General features: G+C 41.7%; 1 protein-coding gene, 1 long non-coding RNA gene and 2 other non-coding genes across 4 annotated transcripts; 1 reads left to right on the top strand and 3 right to left on the bottom strand.

Annotated features, from left to right (window-relative positions):
* Positions 1-4469: 4469 nt before the first annotated feature.
* On the bottom strand, positions 4470-14228 carry eif4a1a (eukaryotic translation initiation factor 4A1A). Its single transcript, XM_031279499.2, has 11 exons — positions 14026-14228; positions 12479-12521; positions 12148-12280; positions 11073-11212; positions 9112-9280; positions 8397-8506; positions 7894-8037; positions 7189-7326; positions 6807-6896; positions 6223-6302; positions 4470-6061 (listed from the first exon to the last, which is right to left on the bottom strand). The coding sequence occupies exons 1-11, from the start codon at positions 14046-14048 to the stop codon at positions 5917-5919; spliced, it is 1215 nt and encodes a 404-aa protein (XP_031135359.1). The 5' UTR covers positions 14049-14228; the 3' UTR covers positions 4470-5916.
* LOC118493546 lies at positions 7502-7994 on the top strand. Its single transcript, XR_004895498.1, has 2 exons — positions 7502-7594; positions 7629-7994. It is a non-coding gene; the product is annotated as an uncharacterized LOC118493546 (long non-coding RNA).
* LOC116036148 lies at positions 8641-8779 on the bottom strand. Its single transcript, XR_004101544.1, has one exon. It is a non-coding gene; the product is annotated as a small nucleolar RNA SNORD10 (small nucleolar RNA).
* Positions 10084-10222, bottom strand: LOC116036149. Its single transcript, XR_004101545.1, has one exon. It is a non-coding gene; the product is annotated as a small nucleolar RNA SNORD10 (small nucleolar RNA).
* Positions 14229-14647: the final 419 nt, after the last annotated feature.

Below are 14647 nucleotides of genomic sequence, written 5' to 3'. Positions count from 1 at the left end.
ATACTGTATCTTAACGACTCCCATAGACTGCTATTCCTATCACAGGTGTGTGTGGAGTCCTTCTGCCCCAACATGGAGCCATGACATTAATACAGCTGAGCCACAAATTGACCTTTTGGGGGAATGGATGCCAGTCCAATCCAAACAAATAAAAGAAGATGTCATTCACAGACCCAAATGTTTTTACAGAGCACCAAATCCAGTTGAGTAGGCCAGTCATAAACCAGTTCTTCTTCTCATCACACACTCCCCGAGCATCCATGCACTGATCACTGTGAGAACGCAATTCAATCCCTCCCATTCAAGGATGTAGGTTTTGTTTCAACATTATGGTGGGGGTGGGGGGGGCACATTATAAACGCAGGGCCTGGGGGTCCTCCCCAATAACATTTTCAGTGTCAAACACTTCATGGCCTGCATTCTGGTGAATTTTTATGCAACAATGTATGGTGCAAATGTCTTTATTTATGTATCGGAAATTCATATTCTTCTGTATTGTTCAAATCTTTCAGAACATCACACGTGTTTCGGGCTGTTTAGTTTTTCTAGGAATCATGTAAGTCAGTTAGAGAATGAGACCTCGTTTAAGCCGGAAGCTCCAAAGTTTACATCTACATATAAGAGATGAAATCACACATTTATTTTTCACGCTCCTGTTGTGTTCTCTTTTTTCAGGGAGACAAATCTACCTCTTCTAAAAATTGGTGGGGACAAATCCCCTGCGTAAAAAAAAATTGGGGGGTACTGGGTACTGTACTGTTTCAAGGCACAGGAGAGGAACTGAAAGTGACAGGATTTAGACTCAATGACAAACTCCCTTGTTAAATCAATGTTATGCTGCATTCACATGCTCCTCGGATAGTCCTATTTCCCGCGATGGGAAGTCACTTTTGCGACTTCCATGCATTCATGAGCTTTAAGTTGTAATGTGGAAAAAAAACATGGACGCTGCAAAGATGTGTGAAACAACAGCTGTTTCCAGTATTTATTTCCAGACATGTTGCTGCTGCACCAGTTACATTCCCTTAAACCACCAAAATATTGCTCTACCTGACTTGTTATCCGGGTTAATGCTGATAAATCACTTTTCTAACTAATGTAGGTTGCTCTATGTGGACAGCAAATTTATGTAACAACCTCATACCATATTGCAAATTACATGTGAGCAAAAAATCTATGTGGAATATGTGAATTAATAAAAAAAGTTTCTTACCATTAACCCAACATTTACTTTCGTCCGCCATGTTACTGTGTAATATGACGCCAACTGGGCAAGTCTTGTAGCCAAAACTTGGCAGACTTTCCGAGTTGCTGTTCTCGACTTGAGGGGGCGTTCACGTGAATTTTCCCAGTCGGGAACTCTTTCTTTCAGACTATGCCGCCACCCCACGAATGCAGCATTAGGGCACAACGTTCCCACTGTGAAACAGCAGCGACATGACAATATACCATATACCTGCACTGGATACGTTGAAGGACAGGTCCCGGATGTAAACTGTGACCTGCGAAGTTGTCCAATAGGGATGCCCTTCCTGAGAAACTGGGCATTTATCAAGTATTCATCAGCGTACTGTACATGACTCTAATGACTCCCCCTGCTGCACTCCAACTACCAGCCAGCCAAAGTCCAAATCCCAAAAAATAAATCATTCAACCACTGAAACAAATTCATGAATAATTGCCACTGCTGCTGTTCATCATACCAATTGCTATAATTATTACCAATCATATTTCTCCGTATCTGTATACCTGTATGTGTCTGTGTATTTCTGTATATCTGTATCAGTATCTGTCTCCGTGTCCCTACCGCCAGCGGCAGATGGCCGCTCACCAAGAGCCTGGCTCTGTCTGAGGTTTCTGTCTGTAACAAGGAGGTTTTTCCTCGCCACAGTCGCATCAAATGCTTGCTCTGGGGGAGAATTGTTGGGTCTTTGTAAATTATAGTGTGGTCTAGACCCGCTCTATCGGTAAAGTGTCCTGAGGTAACCCCTGTTGTGATTTGACACTATTTAAATAAAATTGAATTGAACTGAAATGAATTCTGAGTCCATCTGGGACTGACATAAAGCAGTCCCGTCTGTAACTGAGACTGAGTGGGTGGCCCTCATTCAGAGCGTGGGGCGTCCCAGTACATCTACACGTTGATGTGCTGGCTATAATGAGCAGCTCCACTACAGCAGATTAGGCTTTGCTCAAGGGCACCTCAGTGGTGGTAATGAGGGAGGTGTGTATCTTGTCAGTGGGGAATCGAACACGCAGCCTTTTTCTACATTGTGTGTCTGTCTATATATCTGTCATATTATCATTACCAGTCACTGTTCTCTTGGTCTAATTCAAATAATGTAATCAACCCACGGACACTTGGAGCCATATACCTGGTAAATATTATATGTAAAGCTGCAAAGATGAATCAATTAATTGATTAGTTGTCAACTACTAAATTTATCGCCAACTAATTTGATAATCAATTAATCGGTTTGAGTCTTTTTTGTGTGAAAAAAAAGGTCAAAATTCTCTGATTCCAGCTTGTTAAATGTGAATATCTTCTAGTTTCTTCTCTCCTCTGTGACAGTAAACTGGATATCTTTGAGTTGTGGACAAAACAAGACATTTGAGGACGTCATCTTGGGCTTTGGGAAACACGGATCCACATTTTTCACCATTTTCTGACATTTTATAGACCAAACAACTAATCGGTTAATCGAGAAAATAAGAGATTGCATATTAATCGACGATGAAAATCAGCGTTAGTTGCAGCCCTGATTATATGGTCCTATGATGATTTTGCTTAATTTTTTGAGAAGCTGCTCTGGTATTTTTATTTATTATTATTTTGTTGTAATTCTGTATGGATGTTGTGTATCTTATACCTGCTGCTGTAACAGAAATTTCCCAGTTTGGGATCAATAAAGTCTATCTATCTATTTGTCTGTCTGCCTGTCTATCACTGCTTGAACACTCTATCTGATCTAGTTGTGGAACGTGTTGATGCACTTTTGTTATGCACAGTTTTAATTTCCCTATGCAACAAGCTCAAACTTGCTTTTATGATGTTGCACCTCCACCTGACTCTCAATGTGACTCTCTGAGCAGTTTGTCTGCTAAAATCAACAAAAAAGGCCTCGTCAACCACAGCAAGCAAGACAGCAGTACAACGCCAAAGGATAAAAGCTAAAAGATCTGAATGCATGGTATTTGATAGGAGGGGGATTCTTAATCTTCCTCCAGTTTGAGATGCTTTCAGACTGGGATTCTGCCAGTTCATTTAACCAGTCTGCCCCAGTGACCAAAGGACAATGTCTCCCTCTGGTGGAGTGACTGGAACCCCGAGTCCATAGTTCTCACGTGATTAAGAAATCAGTCTTAGGGGCCACGAAGTGGTCCAACTTTTATCTCGTATCTCATAGGTGCTTTATTCTATCAGCCCTATTTTTCATGACTTTGTCAATGTGTTCCTAATGACTTCATATAATTATGTTTTAATAAGTGATTATTAAAAATACAAATGATAGAAATGCTAAAATGAAGAGTATTTGCTTTATATTGGAAAACAGTATTGCACCGGTTTCCTGTTTTATCATAATGTAGCTCGATAAGGAGCCTACATTCATTGAGCTTTACAAAGTCTTCATTTTGTAGCCTATTCATGTTTATCAACTAGTAGTAGACGGTGTCACGTCTTCTATACTTTTCTTGCTCTGCATTAAAGATGTAGAATCCACCATGAAGACTCGCGCTGACGGCTCCAGTAACAGTTCTATAATCATTTGTCTCATATGGGGTCTGCATTTTCGTTCGTCATTCCTATTTATGTAACGTCAAGCTTGTCTCTTTTTGTATAGCTACTCTATGTAAATCGGTGTTTTTCTGACGAGTTTTTGAGACCGGCGGGATCGAACCAGAGTCCAGCAAAGGCATCAGTTTGCGAGGACTCTGTACTGTAATTTGCACACGGGACTGAATGGACATGACACCGATATACAATTAAATGTTTATTGCGGAATGACAACAATCAGTAATGACATGCTAAAATGTTGTAAATAAAGTGTTCCCGCCACTAAGATGCAGTTTGAAATGGCAGATGAGTAAAGAATCACGAGATAAATAAAGGGCATTCATGTATTTTTGTGTCACGGTTCCTTCAGACCTACTGTCGACAAATGACCTCATTTTAACCAACTAAGCAGAAAAAGAAAAAAAACCTCACTGGGAATAAATAATGGGTACAGTTGTCTGTCAACGGCGGTAGGCGGACCAAACCTCGGTGCTCTCAGCAGCCAATCAGCGACAGATCAGCAGCACAGGTGTGTCGGTCCGTTAGACCCAGTGCTTCAGCTGTCATCTTACGGATATTTGATCGTGTATATCCAATAATTCTAGCCTTTCCACAAAGGGTTTGGCCTAACAGCTTTCATGCTATTCAACAATGCAGAGGCCAGTTTACACTGTTATAGGAGAAACCTTTATTATTTTTTTTTTAAAGACCATTAAAATAAATACTATACAGAATCCAATGTAGAAAACTTGATACGGGTTGTCTCCAAAAAAGGTTAACAATACCGTAAATTCATTTAAAAAAAAAGAAAAGAAATGGCACTGACTAATACACCGCAAAACATGACGTTTCTCCTACACACCAAACCCCATGATGACAGGCATTTTAATGAGAGCACTTAGAAGAGTAAAGAGGGGATGGAATCTATATATACTTCATCTGTAATTTGGTCCTTTTCATTTCAGACGTCCCCCCCCTCCCAACATTTTGGCGAGGTAGGTTACAAAAAGACACCGCCACCTTATCAAAAATCCAATTTGTTTAAAAATAAAAATCTAAATGAACAATGTCAAGAGATGAGAAAAAAAAAAAAAAAAATTCCAAACAGGACGTCAGGGTCCAGAGGCAACGTCTCCACAGCACTCACCGTTTATTGCCTCCAAACGTCTGTGGCCACCAGTCAGTCTTCAACTGAAGCTACTGCACAAACGACTGTACAGCCAAGCAGTATGTACAATAGCAATTAAAAAATATATATATATGAAAACAGCAGGAAAGGATCAAAACGGTAAACAACTCATTCATGATGGATTTTACTATATAGGTCTTTTTATTGAATATGCCCTGTGTACTCTAGACCCCAAAACCTCAACATGATCATGGATGTGAGTTAAAAGGCTGTTTCCAGTACACTGAAGGTTGTTTAAATACTGATCTGGTCAAATGCAGCACTTCCCATAGATCATTGCGGTGTTTGAGTCCAAACTGAACTGCAGTCTAAACCACTCACGTGTCGGTCACCGAGCATGTGCGGCACCTGCCGACGGCGCGCAGGCGCGAGTCACAGACGCGTTTCACAAACGCGTCGATGATCTTTGAGTCAGCGTCATGCTTGTTACCAATCGAGACCAGTTTTTAAAATTTAATGTTAAGCTATTAATTCAATGTCGAGCTTTTGCTTACAGTGAGCTAGAATCCTTTCAAACATCAACTTCGGGGTTTTTATTTTTTATGTATGCTCTTTTGCAAACACGGTTATGTTTCGCAAGTGTGGGATCCAGTTACAAACTCACTTGTTCGATGTTAAAAGTCTTCAGTTTGCAAAACAAGATGTTCAAATTAATGCTTGAAGAGTTAGAGGAGGGATTAGCTGCAGGATGAATTTAGGTGCCAATATGGGGTAATGGACTATGGCAAGCAGATGAAACAGGTCAGTAATTCATCCTTCCAAAAAACGGCCAAAAAACTATTTCAAAAGGTTAGGAAGGAATAATGGCCACATTCTTCCTTCCCTTAGAATGTAGAGGGTAAAGTCATGGCGGAATTTAGCAAAAGAAAGATCTTAGAATTCAGATCGTATAAGAAACAAGATTTGACTGCTAAAATAAGTGTGGGGGGGGGGAAGGGGTGGACGATAGCTTCTAGATAAGATCGGCCACATTCATGGGCATCTCCTCAACGGTGGTGTTGTAGAATGTCTCAATGTCCCTCAGGGTTCGCTTGTCATCCTCGGTAACCATGTTGATGGCTACTCCCTTTCTGCCGAAACGACCACCACGACCAATCCTGACAAGAAAAAAATAAAAATAGAATAGAATCAGCGGCAGCAGGAGGCACTGTGTATTTGGTAGAGTTGTGTTGAAGTCATTCAGGATGGAAAACATTTACAGGCTTTATGGATTTAGCTTCCACATCTTCCGACCCAGTTAGTCACGTGATACTCTTACCTGTGGATGTAGTTTTCCCTATTGGTCGGCAGGTCGTAGTTGATGACTAGAGACACCTGCTGGACATCAATACCTCTGGCCTGAGGAGGAACAGAATGACAATATTAATTACATCGCACAAAGTCATCAGGAGCTATATAGAACCGATGAGGACGTGACTGAGGTCCGGGGGGGAGTAGCCCTTTAATCAGAGTCACTAATTTGGTCCAACATGGCCAAAAAGTCGATCTGAAGCGGCAGCTGCACACATTTATAAAAACAAACAAATCCCTGTTGTGGTTCAAGGACTCTTGACTGGTACACATGTTCAGTGTTTCCAGTCAAAAATAAGTCCCCTCCAAAATGCTAAATATAAAAATCTGAACATTTGGAGGACAAGACTGAGTGTAATCCGCCAATTAGTTGTGAGTCAAGGACTTGAACCCAGCTACAGTGGAGGGCAGATAGGCTTCTCTACCAAGGAACATTCAGTCCTTCACCAACACTGCAGATGGGAGGAGAGGGAACCCTGGACTACACAGTGCTCTGCTTAAAGCAAACAGTTGTAGACAATGAATAGTGTGAAAGGTCGTTATTGTACACACCAACAGGTCAGTGGTGATGAGGACTCGACTGGAGCCAGAGCGGAACTCCCTCATGATCAAGTCTCTCTCTTTCTGGTCCATGTCACCGTGCTGAAAGACAGGTCAGAGGACACCAGTGAGACAAAGCCAAACAGACACAAAACGCGTCTTATCATACATACAGGCCTTTTTAAATATTCCACTGCATTATCTCGCACATAAAACTATATATTTCAGGGTGAAAGAACACAATTATGACACAACCTTTTGGTGCACATTCAAGGCACAATGTCCCAAGACTGTAAAGGCAAAGCTCAGGGCTACTGCAAATTTCTTGGGACAAGATTCTAAAATGATGGAAATTCCTGTGGTAAATTGCGTGGTTTAAGTGGAAATGACTTACCAGAGCAGACACGGTGAAGTCTCTGGCGTGCATCTTCTCAGTCAGCCAGTCCACTTTCCTCCTCGTGTTGATGAAGATGACCGCTTGTGTGATGGTCAGGGTTTCGTACAGGTCACACAGCGTGTCCAGCTTCCACTCCTGAGGACCATCACCAGGTCAGACACACAGCAGGCTCAAGCAAGCTCACTTTGTCTGTACACTGCATGTCCTCGAAGTTCAAGGCACATTACACTCGACTGCCCTTTTAGAATTTGGTACACTTGGCTTAAACACCAACGTTGAAATGTACTGGTTTTACAGGAGGAGTTGTTTTTTTGCCTACCCTTGTCGATATAAACGACACCTCTGTTCACAGTACAGTTCAACAGCAACCCAAACTTCATCCTCCAAACATATATCATTAACTGTCCAATAGGCAAACTACTGTACATCTGTATCAGTATGTCTTGTGTCCGCAGCGGCAGATGGCCACGCACCAAGAGTCAGGGTCTCTCCAAGGTTTCTGCCTGTAAAAAGGACGTTTTTCTTCCCTCTTGGGGGAGAATTGTTGGGTCTTTGTAAATTATAGTGTGGTCTAGATCTACTCTGTCTGTAAAGTGTCCTGAGGCAACTCCTGTTATGATTTGACACCATTAATAAAACTGAATTCTAGTCGCTACGTTTTTGCCTCCTAAACTCCTTATCAAGTGGAAAATGTTTCTTCACCTCTTTTTCCACATTGATGTAGAACTGACGAATACCCTCAAGGGTCAGCTCCTCCTTCTTTACCAGGATTCTGACGGGTTCACGCATGAACTTCTTCGTTACCTCCAACACGTCAGCTGGCATGGTGGCCGACAGAAGGACAACCTGAAACCACAGACGAGGTAGAGATTCAGCTAAACGTGTACCAGTACAATAACCAGTCAGAAGTTAAGTCCCCACCAAAATGCTAAAATATAAACATTGGGAGGACATGACTGAGTGTAATCCGCCAATTAGTTGTGAGTCAAGGACTTGAACCCAGCTACAGTGGAGGGCAGATAGGCTTCTCTACCAAGGAACATTCAGTCCTTCACCAACACTGCAGATGGGAGGAGAGGGAACCCTGGACTACACAGTGCTCTGCTTAAAGCAAACAGGCTGGCTCTATTCTCAGACAGCCATCCACACAAATCAACCTCAGGGAAAAAAAAAAAAAAAAAAAAAACTAATTTAAAAAGTCCTACCTGTGTGCTGCTAGCCAGTTTCTGGAAAATCTCATAGATCTGGTCCTTGAACCCTCGACTAAGCATCTCGTCAGCCTCGTCCAGCACAAACATTTTGATGTGCTTAGAAGCTGCAAGAAAAAAAAAAATTAAAGTTAATTAAATAAACCAGGACACATTTGCTTCATGTCCTTGTACACTTGGATGTTTTTAAAAAGGCGCGATTCAAGAATACACAAGATGGCGTTTAATCCCATCACTGTGCTGTATTCAGAAGTGATGTATGATCATGTCTCTGGAACCCTGCTGTGCCGAGGACTCAGGCCAGCAAAACGCCAACCAGAGCAACAACACAGCAGCGGTGTACAGAGTCAGCTGACACGCATGGGTTTCATCATTATACAGCAGGTCCCCTTCGGATTATTAACTAAACGGCATGAATGGTTTGATTCATTGTTATAAACCAAAACTGCATGAATGGTTCGATTCATTGCTCGTTTAGTGAACTGATCCCATTTTACAAGTTGACCCTCCCCTCCAAAATCAGTTGAGCATGCAGCAAGCGACCCATCTACAATTGCATGGCCAGATGATTTTGTCCACATTTACAGCACAATTTCTATTAAAGAACTAGTCAATGTTCAGGAAATTAATTTGACAAAACGGTTTCAATAAAATAAAGTCAACCTGCTACCATTGCAGCACTTTCACACAACTGGTTCCCATGATGACTTACAGAGGTTTTTGCGATTTAACATGTCGAAGACGCGGCCGGGGGTTCCCACCACAATGTGAGGGGATTCAGCCTGCAGTTTCTGGACTTCACTGCGAATGCTGGTCCCTCCGATGCAGGCATAGCAATTGGCTCCCATGTAGTCACCCAGGGCCAGCACCACCTTCTGGATCTACATTTTAAATAAAAAAACAAAAAAAAGTGGAGGGAAGAAAAACAATACCGTTTTATTGGCCAAAAACACGAATCAGGTTAAACCAGTTGCCATTACAAACATCTTTTTTAGGATCCCAGTGGAACCCTTTTAAAATACAGCCAAAGTCTATTATCAACCCCAGTAAGACCTATGCTTTCTTTTAGGGCTGGACAATATATCGATTTACGAGGCTGGATATGGTCTTAAATTTTGGATATCATAAGTGTCGTCTTTTCCTGGGTTTTAAAGGCTGCATAACAGTTAAGGGATGTCATTTTCTGTTCTAGCCGTTTTATCATTTGCCTTTACCCACTTAGTCATATCCATATTTCTGATTGTCCTAAATAGAGAATATTTACACCAGGTGTTAGAGGAAAAAGGCTAGGAGAACAAGAGGCTAAGGAGGACCTTCTACCCTGGACGGGGACAATGCCCAAGACTGCCTCCCCAAATACAGTATCAAACTATTTGGTTTTAGTATTTCAGCTAAACTGCCAGGTCACACTAATAATTCAACTATGAAATCTCCTAATGGCTTTGATCACATTCCAGGCTTTAATTACATAAGTGTTATTCTGTAGTCATGACTGTACAGTGTTGGGAGCAAGTTATGCATGTTACAAAAAGCGCAGCACAAAAGACCATTAATTATGATACGAGTCAGAATCTGGTGCCAAGTGCTCCTCTTAAGCACCCTCCAGCCGATGCACGCATAGTGACGTATGCAGTCACCTATGTCAACACTGGCTGATAACTCCCTTCAGACGTGCGATGGGTGCTGTATTCAGAAGTGATGTATGATCATGTCTCTGGAACCCTGCTGTGCCGAGGACTCAGGCCAGCAAAACGCCAACCAGAGCGACAACACAGCAGCGGTGTACAGAGTCAGCTGACACGCATGGGTTTCATCATTATACAGCAGGTCTCCTAGCTGCTACCATGTACATTATGAACTGATCACATTCTACAAGTTGATCTTCCATCTCCCCACTAAGTTTTCCTGACCGCCTTTTAGCATTATTCACCATTTGAGCCAATTTTTCTGCCATGAGTCAAATGTCATTATATAAGTTTTTGAACAAGTCTTCCATTTTCAAAATTCACATTATTCCTGTGGTCTAACAAAAAAAGGTTAAGTAAACATGAACAACTCTCCCAAATCCAAAAGCTACAGTGCTAAAACTCCATTGTGATGTAATCAAACATGGGGAAGTGCTAATTGGACAATGTATTAGGAAAGATGGATGTTATAGATAACAAAACCAGTCTCCCATTCATTGTCTTTGGCAATCACATCACAAGTTTAAGAATTTGCAGTTTGACCGCCTTCTGTTCAGTTCCAATACAGAGAAACTATTGGGGAGGAAGTTTGAAGACAGTCTCGGTCCGTTGATTGCAACACGGGTTCAACTTGCGGTAAAATAAGAGTTGAAAACACAACTTGATACTGACCAGGATAGTCTGAGGGTACATGTTTCTATGGTAACTAAGGTCAGACACGATTAAACCTCCTTTATGAATTATTATTACTGAAATTATGTATCAGCAACTACAGAACTCACAACAGGATCACCCAGCCCCTAAACTGTTAACCAGTTAGCTGAAGCTGCCGGGAAATACTTGTGGATACAAAGAAACCCTTCAGTCTTTCTACATTTAATCAGTTTCAATCTATGAGAGACACACACAAGACCCCCAAACACAAGAAACTCCGGTACAATTTCAGTGCAGGGTTTCCACAGTTTATGCATTGTGACAGTAAGCCTACCTGCTGAGCCAGCTCCCTGGTGGGAGCCAGGACCAGAGCCTGAGTGGCTTTCATCTCCACATCAATCTGCTGAAGGATGGAGATGGCAAAGGTGGCAGTCTTCCCAGTGCCAGACTGGGCCTGAGCAATCACATCGTAGCCTAAAAAAAACAAACAAGAAAACAGGTTAATCCACTGTAGTGTACCCAGAGAGCACAAGAAAAATAACCACCACATGCAAACACTATTCCAGGACTTGGTTCAACACCAGATACTCCCTGATCGGAAAGAGTGTCACCTATAGAGTGTATTATGGGTGGTGTGACACACTGTGGCTATGCCAGTTTCCTCACGTATGTTTATAGGGACTGATTTAGATGGCTCTTACAATTTAAAAAAAAAAAAAAAAAAAAAAAAAAAAAAGTCAGCCACATCATCGACGCAAACACGAGTTTGTGCTAGTGTGGTCTCTCAAATTCATCCAACTACAAAAGTCATGGAAAGACAGGCTGATGGAAAAGGAGGGTTTCTGTTTGCGGAGCGACAGTCTTGTTTAAACCAGACGCTGGAACAATCCTCTATACTGCCGTCCAGTGTAACTGACTCTTTCCTGACAAAGCAGTCAGCAGCCAGACATTCGGGTATTCCCTTAATATTTCAAACCTTTTTGAAGCCTGTCACAGTACGCTTTAAAAATCACACTAGGAGGCTGAAGACCATTCATGGCATACTGGGCGGAAAAAAAAAAACACGAGTGAGACTGTGGATGCGCTTAGAGCAGACAGCTGTTGGCCATCAGAGCAAATGGGGGATTTAACAGTAAAGTTGTCCAGCTATAAATGTACAGTGAAGGTCCAACTGTTAAGCAGGAGAGGATCACTTGTTTTGTACTCAGTCATTGTTATAGAGAACTTAAGGAGCAGACCCTGAGACTAAAAGTGCTTGTGACAGTGCACAATGTGGCTTTGACTTAACAACTTAACATTTAGCCAACTTTGTAGAAAACCGATACATACACCATGTAAAAATAGTCCTGTAAATACTGGGTTCACATCGCCCGGGCCTTTTCTTCAGTAAGAAGGTGAGTCTTACTTACCCTTGATACAAGGCATAATAGCTCTCTGCTGGATAGCAGAGGGCTTCTCAAAACCATAGGCATAAATTCCCCTTAGCAGAGCCTCGCGCAAGTTCATCTCATCAAAACTGTCCGTGATCTCAGTCCAGTTGCTCTGGAGGGGGCAAGACAAACAAAATATTGTGAGTCATGGACTTGAATTTGCTTATCCTAACAGTAAGGAGTTCCTTACTGCATCCTCACAATTATATATAATTATAGTACATACACCATGCCAATGGGTGGAAATTTCACTGTGCAATAAGGTTTTTTTTTTTAAATCATCCGAGTACCACAGTTATAGGAGACTCACCTCAATGATCCCATCTGGCTCCATGCCTTCCGGGCCATTGTCTCTGTGAATAAGACAATAAAGTCGTTATTATTTGTAATCCAAAATCTCCCACATCAGAACACAATTTAACATTCCAAGTAATTTTATGAAAATGCGAAAAAAAATAAAATAAACGTTACCCCCCCCCATCAAGCTGTAATGAATGTGGATCGATCACTTTATTCTATGGGATCGATTAATAAAAATCTGACTGACGGAATATTATCTTTTAAAGTCAAATTCTGCGGCTCCGCTCTTCACTGACAGAATAACTTACATTGTTCATCTTTACAGTCTGTAAGACGGCTGTGTAATTATTTCTCTAGTAACATTATAGAAATACTCATGACCACAAACACGCCTACTAAAAAAAAAACACAACAAATGCCATCTTCGGTGCTGCTGGATTGAGACTTGAAACATCAATTTGCAGTTCAATTCTTGTGCTTGTTAGCCAATGTCTTTTCACGAGTCCGCCATTTCTACTGCACACATTCAAGATGGTCGTTTCTCTGGTCGGGGATGAAAAGTCGGAAGCGAGGCGACAAGAATAGCGGCCTGGCCACGTAGAATACCGTTACAGTTTACTAGTTAAACAGACGTTATTTCGCTTAACATGAAATATCTAAATAAGTTACGAATGGTGGTTTAAGACACGTTCCTGAAGCAAAATGTGCGATATTAAGAATTGAAAGGCTCGGCTGGTTGTAGCTAACAGTTAACATTGAGGTTAGCCCCTGGCCCGCCTTAGCTACTGCCAACCGGCCCTGCTCGTCTAGCTATATGTGGCCTTTCATTAAACTCGACAAGTCAGCGAAACCCATTAACGGAGCGTCTACCGACATAAAGCACACATTTGTTTCACTAAGGTAGCATATACCATCACGCTAGCACATACTAAACGCACCCAACAGCATTTAGCGGCCTACGCTACCGGTATTGTCCAAGCCCTTCGGTTATCACTACCACGGCCATGTGCGCCCGTCGTACTAAATGAACAAATGTATTTAACATTTGCGGCGCTAACTTCAAGAACGTTCCTATACTGTATCACAAGCCTATCATTTACAGTGCGAATATACTATTATATTTATGAACTGACTAATAACGACATAAGCATCCGAAATAAAAAAAAAAATTAAGAAGGCCTAAACCAGGCGCATTCACGTGCTACAAGGCGCCGGGTGCCATTTAATTTTCTCCCGTTAGCCTACGTTCGGGACCAACAGCGACCCATCATTCGTGCCGCCAAACAAACGTGTTGGCTATAATATAGGGAACTAAATATTCACTTTCTAAACCTGAGTTTATCATAAAGCTAGTTTTATGTAACGTTAATGTGAAGACCTGTGATGTTAGCCTGAGGCAGGCCTAACCGTTAGTAGAGCATAGAAACCACTAGATGCTCTGTTTAATGTCTACTTTCAAAAAGAGTCATCGATAGCAAAAACTAACACACCGATGTAGACAACTTAATCTAATTCTCAAACACAAAATGCCCACAAAACCATAAAATCTTTTCCTACCTATTATCGTATTCAGCCGACATTATTCCAAAGAAAGAAACTGCGGCAGAGATGTGTTATATACGTTGACAACACACAAAAAGGTCTTCTCATTGCAACAGACCGCCGTCATTTAGCTGAAATCCCGCCCATAAAGAATTGTGATTGGCCAATTTGTACGTCATAACTAAGTAGGCGGACCGTAGCGTTCATACCAGAGCACGATTGTTTCACTGTTAACACGCCAGAGGGGCGGTGTTTACATTTTATAAGCAAACCGTATGAGAGGCATCTAAGCTCCTTTCACTTGCGCTACGCTGGGGTACATTTTGTAGGTCCCCCATTCTCAGTTCAGCCATTCGTCAACGAGAACAAAAGGCCTTACCCAGGGCCCTGAGATAGATTTGTGTTTTCTTCTCAATCATATTGTTCCATATCAATTAGTGACACATTCACACATCAGCTTCACAACGCGAAACTGTTGGGATGAGTCACAGTGTAGCCATCTGATGCATGTTTTAACATAGTTCACGACAAAAGACTGGAATATTAAAGTGTAATATTTTATAAAACATGAACCGAGATACATTTGTAATTAATAGCCTATTAATTATGCTCACAGCCGGAGCCAGGATTCCAGAAA

The sequence above is a fragment of the Sander lucioperca genome, chromosome 17, assembly GCF_008315115.2.
Source record: "Sander lucioperca isolate FBNREF2018 chromosome 17, SLUC_FBN_1.2, whole genome shotgun sequence".
Lineage (NCBI taxonomy): Eukaryota > Metazoa > Chordata > Actinopteri > Perciformes > Percidae > Sander > Sander lucioperca.
The sequence above is the reverse complement of the archived record's forward strand: the minus strand, read 5'-3'. Positions and strand labels throughout refer to the sequence as shown.

What these genes read in the sequence shown, in the direction of transcription:
- eif4a1a (XM_031279499.2), bottom strand. Translation starts at nt 14,048, where the DNA reads ATGTCGGCTGAATACGATAATAG. An exon ending in AACTGGCTAGCAGCACACAG is followed by an intron (nt 8,038 to 8,396) that starts GTAGGACTTTTT and finishes CTGTGGTTTCAG; the next exon opens with GTTGTCCTTCTGTCGGCCAC. An exon ending in ACATCAATGTGGAAAAAGAG is followed by an intron (nt 7,327 to 7,893) that starts GTGAAGAAACAT and finishes GATGGTCCTCAG; the next exon opens with GAGTGGAAGCTGGACACGCT.